The following is an 18,016-nucleotide window of genomic DNA, read 5'->3' as shown; positions in this document are numbered from 1 at the left end:
GTTGGTGGAAAGCAGTTGTTTTCGGCAAACGCAACACGCATGTTTCATCCCATCATGAGATGGAGGTATAAAATACACAAGAGGTCAAGTAGAAAGGGTCAAACTACATTAACCCTTCGGTACGTTTGGTTGTGGCTCAGCTTCACGTGCCGCTTCATCTTGATGTATGGCAAGTTGTGAATACAATCGTTCTTCTGAAGCACGAGAGAGTCAGCAGGCGACTCGCAGGGTGAAAGGCTTTAAGTGTGAAGAGAGAGTGAAGCCAGGACTCAACATGGAGCATTGTAGAGATACACCACTATGGAAATACATTAATATCTGTTTATTAGAGCTGATCACCAGACTAATGGGGTCATGCCCTCCAAAGAGGAATTATTATTGTTATAATCATATATATATATATATATATATATATATATATATATATATATATATATTATTGCTTTATATGTTTTAGTATTCAACTATCTTGGAAGATCCTGAAAAACTGTATGAAATATCCCATACAATATTCAGTGTGTGTATGGAAAATGGACATTCTCACACACACACACAGTTGCACTATGATTTAGTCTCATATGAAGACTAAATATATATATATATATATATATATATATATATATATATATATGTATATATATATATATATATATGTATATATATATATATGTATATATATATATATATGTGTATATATATATATATGTATATATATATATATATGTATATATATATATATGTGTATATATATATGTGTGTATATATATATGTGTATATATATATATGTGTGTATATATATATGTGTATATATATATATACACATATATATATATAAATGTGTGTATATAAATATGTGTGTATATATATATATGTGTGTATATATATATGTGTGTATATATATATATATATATGTGTGTATATATATATATATATATGTGTGTATATATATATATATATATATATATATATATATATATATATATATATATATATATATATATATATATATATATATATATATATATATACACATGCTTAATCCATTATAGTCCAGAGCAGTATGTTCGCTCGCTGCTGACTCTCACTCACTAAAAACCACGTCGAGGCTCGTGAGGGAACTCAAGACTTCTGTGACCTCAAATCAAAGGATGTGATTTTTAGGTATCTGAACTCAAATCACCGGTTCAGTCAAATGCTGTTCCAAGACATTTAATGCGTGGGGATATGAAATTGATTTGTGCGGCGATGTTACTTCTTCTCACTGAGGAGAGTTGAAGCCAACACTCAACAGCTCCAATTTGAAATGTTTCGCGTTAACAATGTGTAAGTAATCTTTGTCTGCATGGGTGTCTGGAGGCTGGAGGGCTCGCTCACATCAGGGTATAAAAACACAGACGTTCTTTCTGAGGCCACAGAGCAGAACAGTGGACCACTTGGCACGGCTCATCGTATCCTGCAGTCTCCTTCACTGAAAGCAGAGTCAAGCGCTAGAGAATGGAGTACCAAAACGCTGCAGAGAGCCACGAAGGAGTTCACCCGGACCTGAAGGAACGCAGTCACAACGGTTCCTGCGGAGACGAGAAGGACGCCAAGGACGCTGCAGATGCAACACATCTGTCTCGCACGAGCGAGGCGTACACCACCATCCTGAGCGAGCTCGGAGAGGACGTCGACCGAGAGGGACTCCTGCGGACGCCGCTACGCGCCGCCAAGGCCATGCAGTTCCTCACCAAAGGCTACAAAGAAACAACTCAGGGTGAGGACGGGTTCATGTTCTTTGTTGTGTTGGAAACACAACTTTTTGAGTGGTGCAAACTTGATTCATATCCCGAATACTGGAGCATGTAAAGACTTTCCATCTTGTGTTTTGAAGACAATAGTGAGGCTCTGCAGTGCATATCTTTTTCTTGGTTCTTAGTGATGCATAAAATGGATGAATGGATGAATACTGAACATAAAGCCAACATCTGATCCACAGATATCTTGAATGATGCAATCTTTGATGAAAACCACGAGGAGATCGTGATCGTGAAGGACATCGAGCTGTTCTCTCTCTGTGAACATCACCTGGTGCCCTTCTTTGGCAAGGTCAGTGTCCCCAAAACAACACATATTCATATTAAATTAAGTTTTAATGGCTTGTTGTTCTGATCTTATATACATCATGGAGGGGGCTTTCATATATATTGCATACATTAAACATAAGCAATACTTTCTTTAAATATTCCAGGCTCACATTGCATACCTCCCAAACAAGAAAGTGGTCGGCCTCAGTAAGCTTGCTAGGTAGGTGATTAACACACACAGACACACACACACAGACACACACATGCACACACACAAGCTCATGCAGTGTAACGTACCAACATCTCATCCACGCTCCTTTCTTTTTCCAGAATCGTTGAGATCTACAGCAGACGACTTCAAGGTAAAATGAACTGCTGTAATACTGCAGACACACACACACACACACACACACACACGCACACACACACGTCTCCCGTTGTCATACTCTTCATCTCGTTTGCGTTTGTGTGAGACGTCTGTTGTGCTGCTTCCTCCACAGTTCAGGAGCGCCTCACCAAACAGATCGCTTCAGCCGTCTCTGAGGCGCTGGAGCCTGCAGGAGTCGCTGTGGTGATCGAGGCTGTGTGAGTGTTTCACTTTTGTTTAATCCGTATTAGATTATAATCAGAGCTCCGTCTTTAGATGAACCACGCGCTAGCAAGATGATAGTCTGGACAGCACCTAGATTTAGGACTTCTTAACTCTCCTTTCTGATATCGGCATCAATTGTCAGCTTGATAAAATGTCTTTTAAACATCTGCCTTTGTGTATTTCAGCCACATGTGCATGGTGATGAGAGGCGTGCAGAAGATGAACGCCAGCACCGTCACAAGCGTCATGCTGGGAAGGTTTCAGGACGATTCCACGACCAGGAAGGAGTTCCTGGACCTCACCATCAGGAAGTGAACAGTTCTTCATCTCTGCCCGTTTTACTTTCAGTGAATTACTGTCTCACGCTGCTCCAGGTGACGCTTTTTGACGCGCTGATCGAGGCCGTCACAGTCAGGAATGTTATTTGGCGATTCGTTGTCAAACAAATAAATGCAATTAATGATTGAATTGTCTGTTTGTGTTCATTGTGTGCCTCACAGCAATGCTGTTGTGTAGACTGTGGTCGTTCGGCACGGGAGGCTCAGTTTGGCCTGCGGGGTTGAAATCGATGCACACTTCAGAGTTAAACATGTATTACTACTGGACAATTTGCAGTACTCTGACATCTGTGTTCATGATATCCTGTAAGAGACGGCTGTGGACCGGCCTGGAGGACATCACAGTACCCTGCTGGACCCCCTCTGGTTCTCCTCCTGGGTCAACCGGTCCGTGACAGTCCAAATGGGACCGCATGACCTCCTGTAAACTCTATTTTCCCATGTTTCTTACCGCTGACACTGGAACCTTGAACATATGAACATACACCTAATTCTCTTTCTATTAACATTGTCGTCACATGTTTTGCGCCCTTAAATCCATTTATAATGAGGCTTAGTGTGAAATTACCTCAAAATCATCATAATCGTCAATGCGGCAGGTTATGGTTCAGCACTAGCAGACGGGACAGGAGCACAACCTGCAGAGCAGGAGAATGCCCTGATGTGGAATTTAAAGATTATGATGATCACGACCAGAGAACATGGACTAGCTTTCCAATGCAAATGTACATTTAAAAATATACACACAGCTGATTCTTATTTGCTAATCTTCATTCTTATGTTTTAAAAGGATGATGTTTGTTCTTCTAGATGGATCTTCATGCTCTTCATGCTCTTCATGCAGTGATATAGTGGTAAAAAAAAGTCATGACTTGCATTGAGATCTTGCAAAGGATCACAGTTTGATAACAATTAAGCAATTAATCATTAAACCGTCACAAGAATAATTGAAAAAATATAATATGTATACACAACACAAATCACATGAATCAGTTTTTTTTAGTCAGTGCATTTATTCTCTATTCAAATCGGCAAATTTCTACAAATGGTTTATATTTACATTCATGATTAAACAACAACAAACAGCCTTTCGGTACACACCATGGCATCACATGAAGCAACTGAAAGACACACAAGTTGTGTATTCACGAGCGTGCTGAGAGGAACACAATATATTTAACCCCTTTACATCTATTATCATGCCATTAGATGTGATTCCTGAGTCACCAATGTATTGAGGGCAAATACTCCAGACAAGCACTGCACACAAATCATCTGTAAACAAAATGAGATTACCAAAGACTCAATCTGCTTCTAATATACATGTGAAGTCTAATCTCTTTACTGAGTGAAACTAAACTGAACGGGAAGATCGATTCATACCCTGGACAGCGATGAGCGGATCTAAAGAGCTAAATAAGTATCATAAATATTCTTTCCCATGCTGCAAATGTTGTTTAAATATCCAGATTAGATTAGAAATGAGGATGAAGCTTTGAATATTATCCAAAAATGTCCTTTTTTTTAAATATAGTTTTGATTTTAGAATATTTTACCTTTATCTTTGAACAGCAGAAAACTATATAAAAATAAAAGAGGTAAAATACAGCATGAACCCGTCTAACCTGCATTGCAGATCTATCAACATACAGGATTATGTATTTAGGATTGCAAATTCAGTAATGACATGTGTTGGAAATGTCTAAAAATAAAGACATATACATACATGTTATCAGAAGAATGAGTAATACTGACAGTATGAGAATAACACAGATCATAATGCATGACGGAATATTATTCATAAAATATATAACAAATGCAAGTTAAAGGGTAAAAAACACACAGCAGCAAACAACCAGCATATAGTTCATTTAAAAACAAATGTCTTTTATCTTTGCTCAGTGACAATTTGTTTAATTTTTAATGCAAAGACCTAATTTCTTGCAGCAGAAACTGTCAGTATGAGATCAGACAATAAGCTGAATGTCCAGAAAACAAAAAAACAGCGCAATCACAACACACATGTGTATTTCGTGAATATCAGCGCGTCAACAGAAGATGAATCGTCTCCCTCTCGTTGTCCTGACGGTGCATCATGGAGGGAGTCGGGGTGGAGGGGACGTGTCTGCTGTTTTGTCTCCGGTGCCGTAACATCTTTTTTAACCAGTTACTTCCACACCACTTCTTTCATTATGCTGATCTGTGAAGTGGAACGTAACGCCGGCTGAGTTGAGAGGTCAGGGGCTCCCGCTGCCTAGATACATACAGTCTAATATTAGAACGTTTCCTTGATTTGTTAGCAGCATCTCTGCTGACTCCTGAGCACATGGCAACAGGCCGGCCAATCGGATTTCAGGAGACCACTAAGCCTCTCGCTCTGTATAGCAACAGTGGCATCCTCGCCTTATTTATTTATATAGGAGTTTTTTTTTTTTTTCCCACCGACTCATTTTCATGCTTCTGTCCCCCCACTGTGCATTCACACTGTGCTCTCAAACTGTGAAAAAGAGTTACGGTGCGAAGAGTACAGCTGCTTTTACCTTTGCCTCTCCTTTTCCTGCACAAACTCTACACTCTGCATCCTTTTTGTAGATTTTTTTTTTAATAGTTTTTTTTTTATCCTGCACTCCACAGATCAGAGGACTTTTTTTTTTCTTCTGTGCATTGCATGTAAAAGTAAAATCTAAGTGTGGGAATGTAATGGAAAAAAAAAAAAAAAGCTTGATTTTTTTTTTATGAAGACATGGAGAGTATCGTTGACGAGGAGAGGGAAATACCAAAGAGGAATGGCATAGTGGGAAAATGTGGCACTCAGAGGGGATGGACAACAAGCAAGTGGAGAGGATCTTTAAAAGATGGAGGACACAGGCAGAGAGGCGGCACGGGTTGGGAGGAGAGGGGGGGTAGAGGGACATTGGATGGCGTGAGGACCGAGGCCGGTGGTTGGTTTGATCTGAGCCACGTGTGCGTCCGGCTACGTCGCTTCGCCTCTTCATGGATGTTGGTTGAAACGTCGGCTTCCCCCCCGCCGCCCGGTCCCTTCTGTCTCGGCCCAGGTAGGTGCGTACCGTCCCGTCCTGCTGAGTTTCCTCGTGATGATGATTTCTTTTCTTTTTTTCCTACTCAGGCTGTTCTGATTTTTCATCGACACCCAAAAGTTGCCATTTTGAAAGTTGCGTGCATGTTCAGCCGTCGTATGTCTTCCTCATTCCCGGCTTAGATACGGGACGATGGAAAGCTCGAAGGCGTCGGGGGGCGGGGGGGTGGAACATGGCGGATGTAAGCCGTCCCGTTCTCGTGATGCGCCGATCGATCGCGGAACACGAGCGAATATTTCACCAAAACACGTCCAGAAGAACCGTCATCAGCAAAAATCAATACGTTCTTCCTTTTTCAACGACGGTGAATCGACACTTTGAAGAGCCCGATGCGACGTTTTCCAACGAGCGCTTTAAAATGAAAAACATACGCAAAGAGATTTTTAGGACTCCAACTTTGCTTTTTGGACCCAGTTATGTAATAATAATGCGTGAGCCTAGCAAACAGCATTTTGGTTGTTTTGGTCATCATTAAAACTCATTTGGGACAGCGTGGTTTTCTCACTTACGAACATTAATATAAACGTTGATTTTTAAAAAATGAAATAACCCGGTAGAGTTGGATGATATGGAACATTTGGGGTTTTTTAAGAAAGTATAAAAACATTATAACGTTGGTTAAATGCGATAAAGATCACAGGATTTCGTCTAAATCCAGTTCAATAGCTCTCACGGCCTCGACGGGACGTGGACACGATGTGAACGTCGCTCCGTGAAGACTTAATGGCTGCGCACCAGCGGAAGTATTTTCATGTCGACGCCATTTCGACATTTGCTCTGCAAGATGTCATCGCTCAGTGAAGTCAGACACCACCACGTCCTTCTTTTGGAGAAACAGAACACGTTTACGTCTTCTGGACGTTAACAGCACCGATACAAATGAAGTCCATTTGAGTCGTCACATAATCTGCATTTTTCAAGCTTTTATCAAAAACTAGATGCTGAGAAGCATTCGTTGAACATATTTATTTAAAAATGATGAAACTTATTTAGCACAAGAAGTTAAATGACATTACTGTGGTTTTTTTTTAAAATTGCATTGTAACTATGACCTTTGACTATTGTAATGGGATCAGATCAATATCGGTATGATATATGCGGTATAAATAATCTGATCTTTTGTTAAAATACATTGCGTTTTACTCTGTGGCGCAGATGTCCCCCCATCACACCTCTCGTCACGTTGTAAAGGGTATAGGAGGATAATAAACTGCTGACTAACCCACATGCCGGGAGAGGAAGAGGATTTAGTCCCTTGAATTCTTTACCATGTAATAGATTACATGAGACAACACTGTACATCATCATATTAAAAAAAAATGTAATACCGACTTCCTAAAAAGCAAATCCCATGACATCCCACAAGGCAATATCCAACACTCTCTTGTGCATTATTCCCTGTAAGATATAATCTGCCTAAATCTGTTTCCAGTGCACATTTATTGGCAACATGTCTGATACGGCCAGATGTGTGAATGGATGCAAGATCTCGTATAAACGTGATGGAAAAAAAAAATGTAAACCTCAAAATGATGGTGTTGAATATTTTAATGCATCGACGTGTCAATGATTGAGTTTTTATAAACCTATTTTGCAGGATGCTCCTATAATAATAATAATATTAATGCATGTCTGCAACAGGAAGCTGTAACAAGTGCAGGTTTAATTGGCCAAAATATCAAATGGGGAACAGATTTGTGACACATCGCAGATTATTAAAACATTTTGCCAGATATTTGCATGCAAAAAAAAAGCTTATTTTGAATTCTCAGCACTGATTCTCATATTTGTGCATTTTGTTTTGTTTTAGATTCTTCAACATGAGATGATACTCATGCGGGTCCTTGAGAAGGATATCAGTCTGTTCCTCTCCGGTGGTTCACAGCTCAATAACTAGTGTCAAGGTGCTGGTGACGCAGGCAGTCAGCTGTTCAGGAACAAACTGTGGTCGTTCTGCGTCTCGCTGCACGATATGAATCCCTTCAAGCGAACCTCTGTGAAGCAGAACGGAGACAACTCCCACTGAGGGCTTGGAGTGAAAACACCATGACGCCATGTCATCGCTCCGCTCTGCCATGAAGTTCACCCGGGGATTCAGGCCGAGAAAAATGCTCCACAACACGGGGCAGCCTTGAACTCACCACCGTCCCTTCCCCGTCCCTCGGCCATGAGATGATAGTATGTGATCAACGCGCCGCTTCTCCAACTCAATAAAACCTCGCTGGGGACACGTTCAGTCCGTGTTGTGACAATGGCAGAAGAGGGTTTCCAGCTCGGAGCGCTGAGCTGTGCGGAGGACAATGAGCTCCGGCACGCCGACTTCACGACGTCGTCGCTCGCGTCCCTCCATCTCACGGACGAAGCTGCGGGCCTCGACGAGAGCGCCGAGCGCGCGGGGGACAATCCTGAGCCTCGTCGCGTACCTTCGGTGACGTCGTCGCCGCTCAACCAATCGCAGCAGCGGACAGACGGAGCCGAGGCTACGAGGCCCGAGCCGGCACCAGCAGCTCAAGGTAAGACGAACGCAGATCACTTTGATCCATCGCAGTAAACGGAGGAGAAAATCAAGCAGAAGCAGTCTCATAACAGAGATGTTGGCTTCGCTGAAGTGTCATTAAAACACATTTACTTCTTCTGGCTTCATGCTGAGGCTGGATGGGCTGACGCGTTACAAGAGTGGGTATGAAAATTATAATGAAAACCAATCCCCTCTCATAGCGGGGTAGACTGAGAGATTGTTCTATAAAACTATAAATCATAGCTTGTTTTATGAAGAAAAAAGCCCAAAACTGCTGTATTTGGATGTATTGAACACCATAAGTCACATATAAGTGAAATATATGGTTTGGTACATGAACATATTAAAATGTGCCCCAATGCAAATGTTGGAGTCCTCGCCTGAATGTTCTCTGTACTAAACTCTCTTTAACTTTGTTCTGCTTCATTTTATCAAAGTCAACCTTTACAGATGGTTATGGTTTATGATTCGTGTTTGAGTTACATTACAGCTGCATCATTTCAAACTATTATTCATCCTGAAAGTGCTTTTTTTTTTTAAGGTGGACCTGAAACCTTTTCATTTCTTTCTGTGTCACCTTCATTTACTTTTAACCAGCAACATATAGACTCATATTTACACATCTGCACACAATCTCACATGTGAAGCCTTATTTTATAACACCAACATTACTCAAACAGCCCTAGTGGTTCCAGAGATACACACTTTTTAGTTTGGGGATGACATTTTCGAGGAAAGGGCCTAAAAAAGGTTTTTTTAAAAGGGTTTTTTAAGGTGTTAATGCCGTAAAGGTAGAAGACTGTACATACAAAACAACTAAAGGAGAAAGTCAACGACAAAACCAGTAAGAAAGATTCAATTGATGCCAAATTAAAAGTAGAACTCTGTTAATAAATTCAGCAGTTAGAATCACTTTACTTTGTAAAAATGACTTAGTTTCTGAATTGTCAAACTTTGAATTTCCAAACTTAGTGGAGTAGTTTTAGTATTTGTCAAATGTAATGTCACATTTCAATTAAAGCCTCTTGGATTCATAAATCAAAAACAAGTTTAGCTTTAGTAAACAAGAATTTGGCAAACTCCAAGAGAAACGTCAACAGCTGAGATCACGTCTATCTTCAGAGGTCCAGTGATCCCAATGATTCCCCGAGATTCAACATTTATGAGACGCAGAGCTTTTCTTAGGTTTGCATAGCGGGCAGGTTCTGACAGAGCTTCACTGTTTGTGGGCTCGGGGTTAATGAGTTTACGCACGCTCTAATTTTAGTCCAGCATATGTGATTCCTCCAACATACAGCTCTATTTGCAGCAGCAATTTAATGCATCTTCAAACATACCGAGTGCTGAACGGATGATTTACATCAACCGCTAACGGCACGCCTCACGAGCTAAACACAAATAATTCACACGCAAATGAAACGCCTGACAGACAGATTCCCACCTTCCCCGGCTTTCCTAATACCACATTAACACACTCACAAATGCACACACACGGGGACAATTACCACAATCAGACACATCAACATCAACAGTCCTTCAGGCCCGTGGCATCCCGCCGCAGACAGCTGCTGTTTGTTAGTCGAGGCGAGGCAAAGCGAGGCGAGGTCGAGCCCCAGCAGAGTGTCGAGGAGTGCCCGTCCTGGTATTTTAGGCAGTCAGACAGTGTCACCTGTCAGCAGACCAGTCTGGACAAACTCTCTCCCACATGGTGCAAGACGAAGCAGCGCAACGATATCTCCCTCTGGAGTCAGTGTCGGCGGGCCAGCAGGGCAGACAGGAGTCACAGCGGGCCGCCGTGTGCTTCGTGTTGCAGAGTCCTGCGAGAACGAGATGGGACGAAACGACGGCCAGCCTCACCCTCGCAGCCCGACGGCGATCCCGCAGGACTCTTCCCCCCCGGGCGACCACATTGATGCGTTTGCGGCACTGAGAGCCAACATTGTCGAGGAAGGAGGTAATCTCTTTGTTCTGCCTGTTAGACGTACAGACGTCACGTCTTCTCTAGATTATCTCATCACTTTTGTTCTGAAATGACGGGAAACGTACAACAAACCAAAACTGTTTATTTAATGCCTCTCCGGTTTTGAAATTTAGTCATTTTTATGATTTTGACAAAAGTTACACCTGTTGTTAAGAAATAGATAATATTATAAGTAAAAACTGATAAAAAGGATGCGGATTAAGATAGATTATGTTTTATAGAAATACTTTTTTTATACTTTTATATTAATCCTGGTTTCTCCAACATTCCAGACATCATAATATCACTTTTTTTTTCTTGTAACCTGCTTTTGACGTTTTTTTCTTCCACTATTTTTGTTTTTGCTATTCTGTATTCAAACAAATGTTTTTTTTTTGCCTTTTTTGTGGTCAGAAGCTCAACCCAAGAGCAACAAAACCAAAGCAATGGCGGCATGCAACTGCAGCTCTGACGACCATCTGTCTGACGCCGAGTGGTACTGGGGAAATACCTCCAGGTAATGCCATAATGATGATCCAATACTAATATAGTACAGAACATTAACCTGCTTTGTTTTCAATATATATATATTTACATAGCAAGATTTTATTTAGATGTTTTCTTAAAACTCTACTTGAGCAGTTTGAACCCTGAACCTCTTTTGTGGTTGTCCAGAGAGGAAGTCAATGAGATGATGAGACACACTCCTGACGGCACGTTCCTGGTCCGAGATGCTTCCAGTAAGGTGAAGGGGGAGTACACACTCACGCTAAGGTACGTTTAGCGTCTATGTGGTGTGAGCGCGTGCAAATATAACGTTTAACCCTTTTTTGGGGTCGGTCATGGCGGCCAAAGGTTTTTTCCCCACAGACACCAGTGGGAAATTACATCTGTAAATCAATTTACCAATATACACACACACAACGAGCCCTTATCGGGTCCTAAAAGTGCTCAAATCCAATATTAAACTTTCAAAAACAATGCTTTCTCCCAGACGACGTTCTCTGAGGCTCAGAGGCCTGATCCATGTTGCACGCATTGGAAACTTGTGTGACGCTTATGCTTTGACTTTTGTAGGAAAGATGGCTCCAACAGGCTGATAAAGATCTTCCATCACGAGGGGAAGTACGGCTTTTCCGAGCCGCTGGCCTTCACCTCTGTGGTGAACCTGATCCAGTATTTCCAGAATAAGTCTCTGGCCCAGTACAACTCCAAACTGGACACACAGCTCCTCTACCCCATAACCAGACACCAACAGGTGGGTTTATGACATTATCAATGTGTGCCTTCTTATATTACAACTGCATAATAAATTATTTGAAACCGTGTTAGGAGCATCAGCGCTAGAAACACGGATCAATTTGATTTCAAGGATGCTTTTTAAATGTCTACATTTTGTTTGTAATATGCCCCAAACCTTCAGATCAGATTAAATGAATGACAGGAGCTTTAAAAATGAACCTGGTACTTTGAATATCTCTCAGTATCTTCCTAAATATCTTAATCTTTCTAAACATTCTCGTCCGCAGCAGCAGATTGCGATCGACGTTGACATCGATGCGGTTGGAGAACAGCTGAGGATATTTCAGGATCAATACAAGGAGAAGAGCAAAGAGTATGATCGTCTGTTTGAGAAGTTTAACCAAACCTCTCAGGTCGGTTTTCTTAGTTAAAAGTAAAAATCTTTAAGTGAATATTTATGACTCCGCCTGACTGCCAGGCCTTGGTACGTGAAAGTAAAGACGTTGCGTTTCCTCCTCAGGAGCTGCAGAGCAAGCGGACAGCCATCGAGGCTTTCAGCGAAATCATTCGGATCTTCGAGGAGGAGTGTGAAACACAAGAGCGCTACAGCAAAGAATACATCGACATGTTCCTCACATTGGACAGCAGTACACAGTCAGACAAGTACGCTCCAAAAATACCAACCCTCATGTCCCACTCTGTCACTTTAGTGTATTATGTTTGACTTATTTTATGAAGGAAAAATCTACATGAAAAAAGTGCTCACCACTGGCCACGCCCACAGGAAACCACTCTGGAGTGTTTTAGTAAAGTTGTTCAATCTCCTCTTCCTCCTCCTCCTCCTCTTCCTAGGATTCAAAACAATTCGGACGAGCTGCAGTCGAGGGTGGAGGAGATCCACAACAGCAAGAAGAAGTTGGAGGAGGAGCTGAGGAGGAAGGCGTTGGCTCACATGGAGGTCGACAAGAAAATGGACAGCCTGAAGCCCGACCTGGTGCAGCTGCGGAAGATCAGAGACCAATACCTGCTGTAAATTTAACTCGCACGCACCTCACGGTTCAGATTGTTGTATGTATGTCAGTTGGAGGCAGGTCTGGGCCGGGAAGTCAACAAGGATCAAAATTTAAATATTTTTTTGAATAGTAAAGAAAAACTGAGGCTGTCTACCACACACGCACACACCGCATGGGAGGAGTCACAAAATGCCTATTTCTTAAACAAAAAACACATTTTTTATGTGCAAATTATAAATAATACAGCCGACAGCAGGTGGGACTGATGCCTTTAGCCAGCTGACATCTATTAAGCGTGTTGTAGTGAGATATGTGTCGTCTCTATTATGCATCAACACAACTTACGGTTTTTCTGTGTAAAAGTGCCATTATGTCACACAAGTGTGCCAGGGCAGAGTATAATAATGACAGCTGAATATTACAAAACTATAATGAGCAATGATATTATTTGCATATATTTTCTAACTCAATGGAAAAGCCTTCTGTATCACCACATGGCTGCTTGCTTCACTGTGTTGTCTCCATGTTTCAGCTGGCTCACCCAGCAAGGCACCAAACCAAGTCAGATAAATGACTGGCTGGGCATCAGCAATGAAGAAGAGGAGTGAGTATCTTCATTTTACCTGGTCCATTGAGCCTAATTATATATATATATATATATATATATATATATATATATATATATATATATATATATATATATATATATATATATATATAACAAAATGCATGTCTGAGGAGATTCATTCCTTATAGTGCTGATGTGTGTGTGTGTGTGTGTGCAACATGTAGTGTGAGTGAGTGTAATTTGTGTTATCTTTGCTAAACAATGCCACTGAAATACCATAAATAATCAAGTCATCTGCACCCACAATACACCTGTAACCAATTAGCGCGCTTCAAAATCTGATCTTGAACACTATAAATAGGATTCATATTTCCTCTTTGGCTTATTGCAACATACATATTGCATACATTTTTTATTAAACCAGATTTTTTTTTAAAGATACAATCATATATTTTGCTATTTCTGTGCTTTAAAATGAATACTTCCTCACTCGTCTCACCGGTCCACCTCTCCGTCGCGCTTCAGCCCGTACACTCTGGCAGAAGACAGCGACCGGGAGGAGAGGAGCTGGTACGTTGGTGGTATGAGACGAAAGGAGGCGGAAGAGCTGCTGAGGGGGAGGAGGGACGGGACCTTCCTCATCAGAGACAGCCAGACTCAGAGAAGCTCCTTTGCCTGCTCTGTTGTGTGAGTACCATCAGATTTTCATCCTTCAGGCATGTCGAAATAATATAATTTCGCCTCTCTAACCCTAATGCATGGATATCCTGCATTCATATCATTAGAATGTGTTTTCTCTCATGCAGTGTGGACGGGGATGTGAAGCATTGCGTGATCCACAGAACAGCCACAGGGTTCGGCTTCGCCGAGCCCTTCAACCAGTACCCATCGCTACGAGAGCTGGTGCTCCACTACCGACACACGTCCCTGATCCAGCACAACCAGCAGCTGAATGTAACCCTGGCCTGGCCCGCTCTCAGCCAGCAGTCCAGCTGAGACACACCAGCATGCCACCCCGATGGCACTTTCCCCCAAAGCTTCACCATTTCCACCACAGATGCACCAACATGGACGCCGTCACCGGGACTCTGACAAAGCACCGGTTTGTGTCGTCACCGTACTTTCACCAGAAATGGTTTCAGTGCTCAGATCACACACACATAAAAAAAAAAAAAAAAATCCCACACTGGTAAGATGTCACAGCAAACAAACAAAAACAGAAGTGAACAACAGTCACGTGGAAGAGATTTTGAACAGATTTTCTCTCGTAGTTCTGATGAGTTGATTGTCCGCGTTGTTAAACATATTGACTTCAGCTCTGAGCTAAGCTATCCAATTTGTTTTTTAAAGCTATTGTTCCTAATACTAGAAATCCCATTTGCTTGCCATCTGCATACACAGCTTGTAAAAAAAACACAATTGGGATTAAGTACTTAGCTGAATTTAACATTGAACTAAATCTTTGTGGCAGTACTGAAGTAGTACTGAAATACTGCCTCCAGGTGATGACAGTACTGTCAGACAGTTTCCCCAAACGATGATACTTTAACTTGAGTAAGTTAAAGTATGAAAGTTAAAAACTCATTACGTAATGACAATATTCGTGTACCACAGGGTAATACTCTCCAACTGTCAGAATACTGACACTAAACTTTCTTTAAGTAGAACATTCAAAGAAAGAAAGAAAGAGATAATCGGCTATTTTCAATTATTTTTCAACAATTATGGTATATTTCCCCGGTGGAGAGAAATGCATCTACATTATCCACTAACTCAGACACTAAATATTTCAGTTTTTTTCTGAAAGTAAAGCACAATAAAATCATAAATACTTCAAAATGCAAATGAAGTTTCATAATAAGTTAAGTCATGCCTCCACAATACATATCTTACATCATTATAATCAGTGCAGTTGCAGTGTTTAAGGTGCTTCTTGGAAACTGAGCTCAGGATGGGACTCTGCACCATGTCCATGTGCATTATGGGTCGTGTAATACAGAAACTGAGGTGACACACACAAGCACTTTATCCAAACAAGACAACCAGAACACACATAAGCACAGAAATGAGAGTTGAAGATGTTGTGAGACACTCATTTCACATATTGATGTTGCTGGTTGGAAAACAAAGTTGTTATTTAAGTGGAATATAAAAGTTATTTTCTTATTGTCATCTTCATTATACACTTTTATCCTCTGGACTGAGGGAAAACAAGCTGTGCATGGGGGACCTCTGTGGTGTATTTATACTTTATATCCCCTGTGTGAACAATGTGTTTTGTCATTATAGCGATTCAATTATTAGCAGATGAAGATTTTTGTTCAGATACAAATGAGACAATCAAGCTTAAACTCAAGCTTAAAATATGTTTAACAGTTTGAAGTGTTAGTTATCATATATGAGCGGGTATTAACTGTGAAGCAGCAGACACAGCAGAACAGACACATAATAAGAAGCGTGTCTGTGGTTTGAACACCGACCCAATAAGCACAGACACTGCTTCAGATCAACTTTTCATTCATGACATATTTAAAGTTCTATATTTTTGGACTGAGGCTTTAGCAGAATGGTGATCCAGGAGCTTTGATGAGTCTCTGGATGTGGAGTGTTGAAACACGGGTCTTTTAGATATCGGGTTGAAAAGTGCCCTTACGTGTTCCTGTTGCAGCCGTCATGATTTCTTTGTGTTACTCTCAGGAGATGTCTTGTCCCCTATGAGTACGACGTTGGGTGCAAACAGCGATGTTCTGACGAACCAACACTGAGGTTGTGTCTAACTGGAGCACAAACACCCTCAAGGGGAGTATTATTATTGAAGGTAGTTATTACCCGTATCATATTTCAATCATCATATTGAATGGGGCTGGGTATTGGTACTCATTACCTTTATAAAAAGGTGTCGATGACACCTGTTATTGATCCTTTTTTCGGTCACGCTTCCTCAACAATGTCGCCTCGACACTTTGGGTTGAGGGGCGGCGTCATCAGCGCTAAACGCTGGTGGGACATGTAGTGAGGTAGTAATTGTGGTACTCTGTTGGTATCGGTATCACTTTGAGAGTACTAGTATTTGGTAATGGCCTCGTCACAATACCCAGCCCTAATATTCAACCATTTCTTTTTCAAGTGATTATCAAATGAACCATATTCCCACAGCAATATAGCTAAAAGAAAATATGATTTAAGCTGTGGATTAAATAAAGTATATTACGATAAAATGTGACAAAATGATGATATTGCAAATTCACTGGTTTGATTAATGTTGGACGACAGCTGCAGAATATACCTGGATACCTAAAGGTACTTTAATACCTCGGGGTCAGGTCACTGCTCTGATAGTGCACTGTGTGTGGCGCTACACTGAGTTACAGCGAATCATTTGAACTATTTTTATAAGCAAAAATACAGTAGTTTTGGATGCCCATTAATGTATATTTGTTCCTGTTTATTGGTTACGTTGAATGCACTTCTCTGTGAGTGCTTATATGTCAAACGCTTGATGCAAGTTGCACTCTCAGAAGTTCTCTATTTTGTCCGACTGTTTATTTCAGGGAGTTGAAAAAAAAAGTTTCTCCATTTGTGGCACTTAAAAAAAGTGTAAATGTTTGATTTTGCATGCCATAATGTGTGACGGATTACGTTGCATTTACAACTTATATTATGGACATAATGGCTGGGTACTGTTTTGATACCGGTTCAGGTACTACACACTCAACACCAGCTATAGAATATATGTCTGTTAGCTTTCTTTGACGGGTTAGCCATATTCTTATTTTTATTTGTTTTCCATTATTGGTACTAAGCACTCATTACTGTAGTTCTCCTTAAATGTCACACAGGATGAGTGACTACTGTCAACGCAAATGGAAAAGCGTTCATGTCTGTTGTGAATCTGCGATGAAGTGTTGCACAGTGGTAAAACTTTAGGTGCCACATTGCACAGGTTGTGGACGAGGAGCAGGATTTCTAACCTGTGTTGTTACTCCGTCCAGAAAAGAAGCACATTTTGAAATGTCGGTCAGCTGTTTTATGCTGCTTTGTAATGCTCGGTGCTGATGGGCATGCAGTCGTGTACTCCTGTGTAGAAATAGAGGCCGGGGTCAAATAGTCAGAGACTTAGGAATAGTCGTGTGTTACTGTTGATGTTACCGATGTGCGTCTGCTGTGGTGAAACTACAATGTTCCCAAAATGGGACTTAAAGCACATCTTTTATACTTTGCCCTGTCCCTTCGTACATGCAAGCAAGAGAGAGAGAATGATAAAGTGTGTACGGTCCAGACTCGGCTGTGAATGATGCTTGCTCCTCCTCAAGATGTCGTATTTTGTGTAGCCAGCTGCTGATGGAAGTGAAGTGTGTTAGCTATGAAGTTAGCGACAGCGTCGGCCCGCTTTTGTCCCTCATTTTAGGGAAAAATTGCTTCTTGACAAGCTGGTGAAAAAAACCACGTGATTTACCCGAGTTAGAAATTCAAAGTCAAATTAAAAGCCTAAATTTCCTGCCTCACAGGATCTTAACGTCCATCTCATAGAGACTTGTTATAGAGTAAACATGGGTCGATGCACCTAAATGACTGTTGGTCAGGCATGAGAAATATGTCCCATGTCATTTAGGATATGCCC

At 41.2% G+C, this 18,016-nt stretch overlaps 2 protein-coding genes across 5 annotated transcripts; both read left to right on the top strand.

The window, feature by feature from the left end:
- The first annotated feature begins 1,494 nt into the window (after positions 1–1,494).
- On the top strand, positions 1,495–3,059 carry LOC137793565 (GTP cyclohydrolase 1 2-like). Its single transcript, XM_068589815.1, has 6 exons — positions 1,495–1,756; positions 1,979–2,088; positions 2,231–2,286; positions 2,397–2,428; positions 2,567–2,651; positions 2,844–3,059. Exons 1-6 carry the CDS (start codon positions 1,495–1,497, stop codon positions 2,971–2,973), a joined length of 675 nt encoding a protein of 224 aa, XP_068445916.1. The 3' UTR covers positions 2,974–3,059.
- Positions 3,060–5,867: 2,808 nt separating this feature from the next.
- LOC137793496 (phosphatidylinositol 3-kinase regulatory subunit gamma-like) lies at positions 5,868–16,373 on the top strand. Of its 4 annotated transcripts, none has more exons than XM_068589682.1 (12): positions 5,868–6,052; positions 7,905–8,607; positions 10,426–10,566; positions 10,990–11,089; positions 11,248–11,346; positions 11,650–11,830; positions 12,102–12,227; positions 12,335–12,477; positions 12,667–12,843; positions 13,360–13,431; positions 13,921–14,082; positions 14,202–16,373. In XM_068589682.1, exons 2-12 carry the CDS (start codon positions 8,346–8,348, stop codon positions 14,389–14,391), a joined length of 1,653 nt encoding a protein of 550 aa, XP_068445783.1. In that variant the 5' UTR covers positions 5,868–6,052; positions 7,905–8,345; the 3' UTR covers positions 14,392–16,373. The 4 variants fall into 4 exon arrangements, with proteins under 4 accessions (XP_068445783.1, XP_068445784.1, XP_068445781.1 ...); XM_068589683.1 differs by having other exon boundaries at positions 10,987–11,089; positions 12,105–12,227; XM_068589680.1 differs by having other exon boundaries at positions 10,987–11,089.
- Positions 16,374–18,016: the final 1,643 nt, after the last annotated feature.

The sequence above is a fragment of the Clinocottus analis genome, unplaced genomic scaffold (genome assembly GCF_023055335.1).
Source record: "Clinocottus analis isolate CAN_PGR_092001 unplaced genomic scaffold, fCliAna1.0.p SCAF_23, whole genome shotgun sequence".
Lineage (NCBI taxonomy): Eukaryota > Metazoa > Chordata > Actinopteri > Perciformes > Cottidae > Clinocottus > Clinocottus analis.
The sequence above is the reverse complement of the archived record's forward strand: the minus strand, read 5'-3'. Positions and strand labels throughout refer to the sequence as shown.

Bases quoted from the DNA above. Each gene is read 5' to 3' on its own strand.
- LOC137793496 (XM_068589680.1), top strand. From the start codon at position 8,346: ATGGCAGAAGAGGGTTTCCAGCTCGGAGCGCTGAGCTGTGCGGAGGAC. The intron at 8,608-10,425 runs GTAAGACGAACG...TTCGTGTTGCAG, and splicing joins GCCGGCACCAGCAGCTCAAG to AGTCCTGCGAGAACGAGATG. The intron at 11,090-11,247 runs GTAATGCCATAA...GTGGTTGTCCAG, and splicing joins TACTGGGGAAATACCTCCAG to AGAGGAAGTCAATGAGATGA.
- LOC137793565 (XM_068589815.1), top strand. From the start codon at position 1,495: ATGGAGTACCAAAACGCTGCAGAGAGCCACGAAGGAGTTCACCCGGAC. The intron at 2,287-2,396 runs GTAGGTGATTAA...TTCTTTTTCCAG, and splicing joins GGCCTCAGTAAGCTTGCTAG to AATCGTTGAGATCTACAGCA. The intron at 2,429-2,566 runs GTAAAATGAACT...CTTCCTCCACAG, and splicing joins CTACAGCAGACGACTTCAAG to TTCAGGAGCGCCTCACCAAA.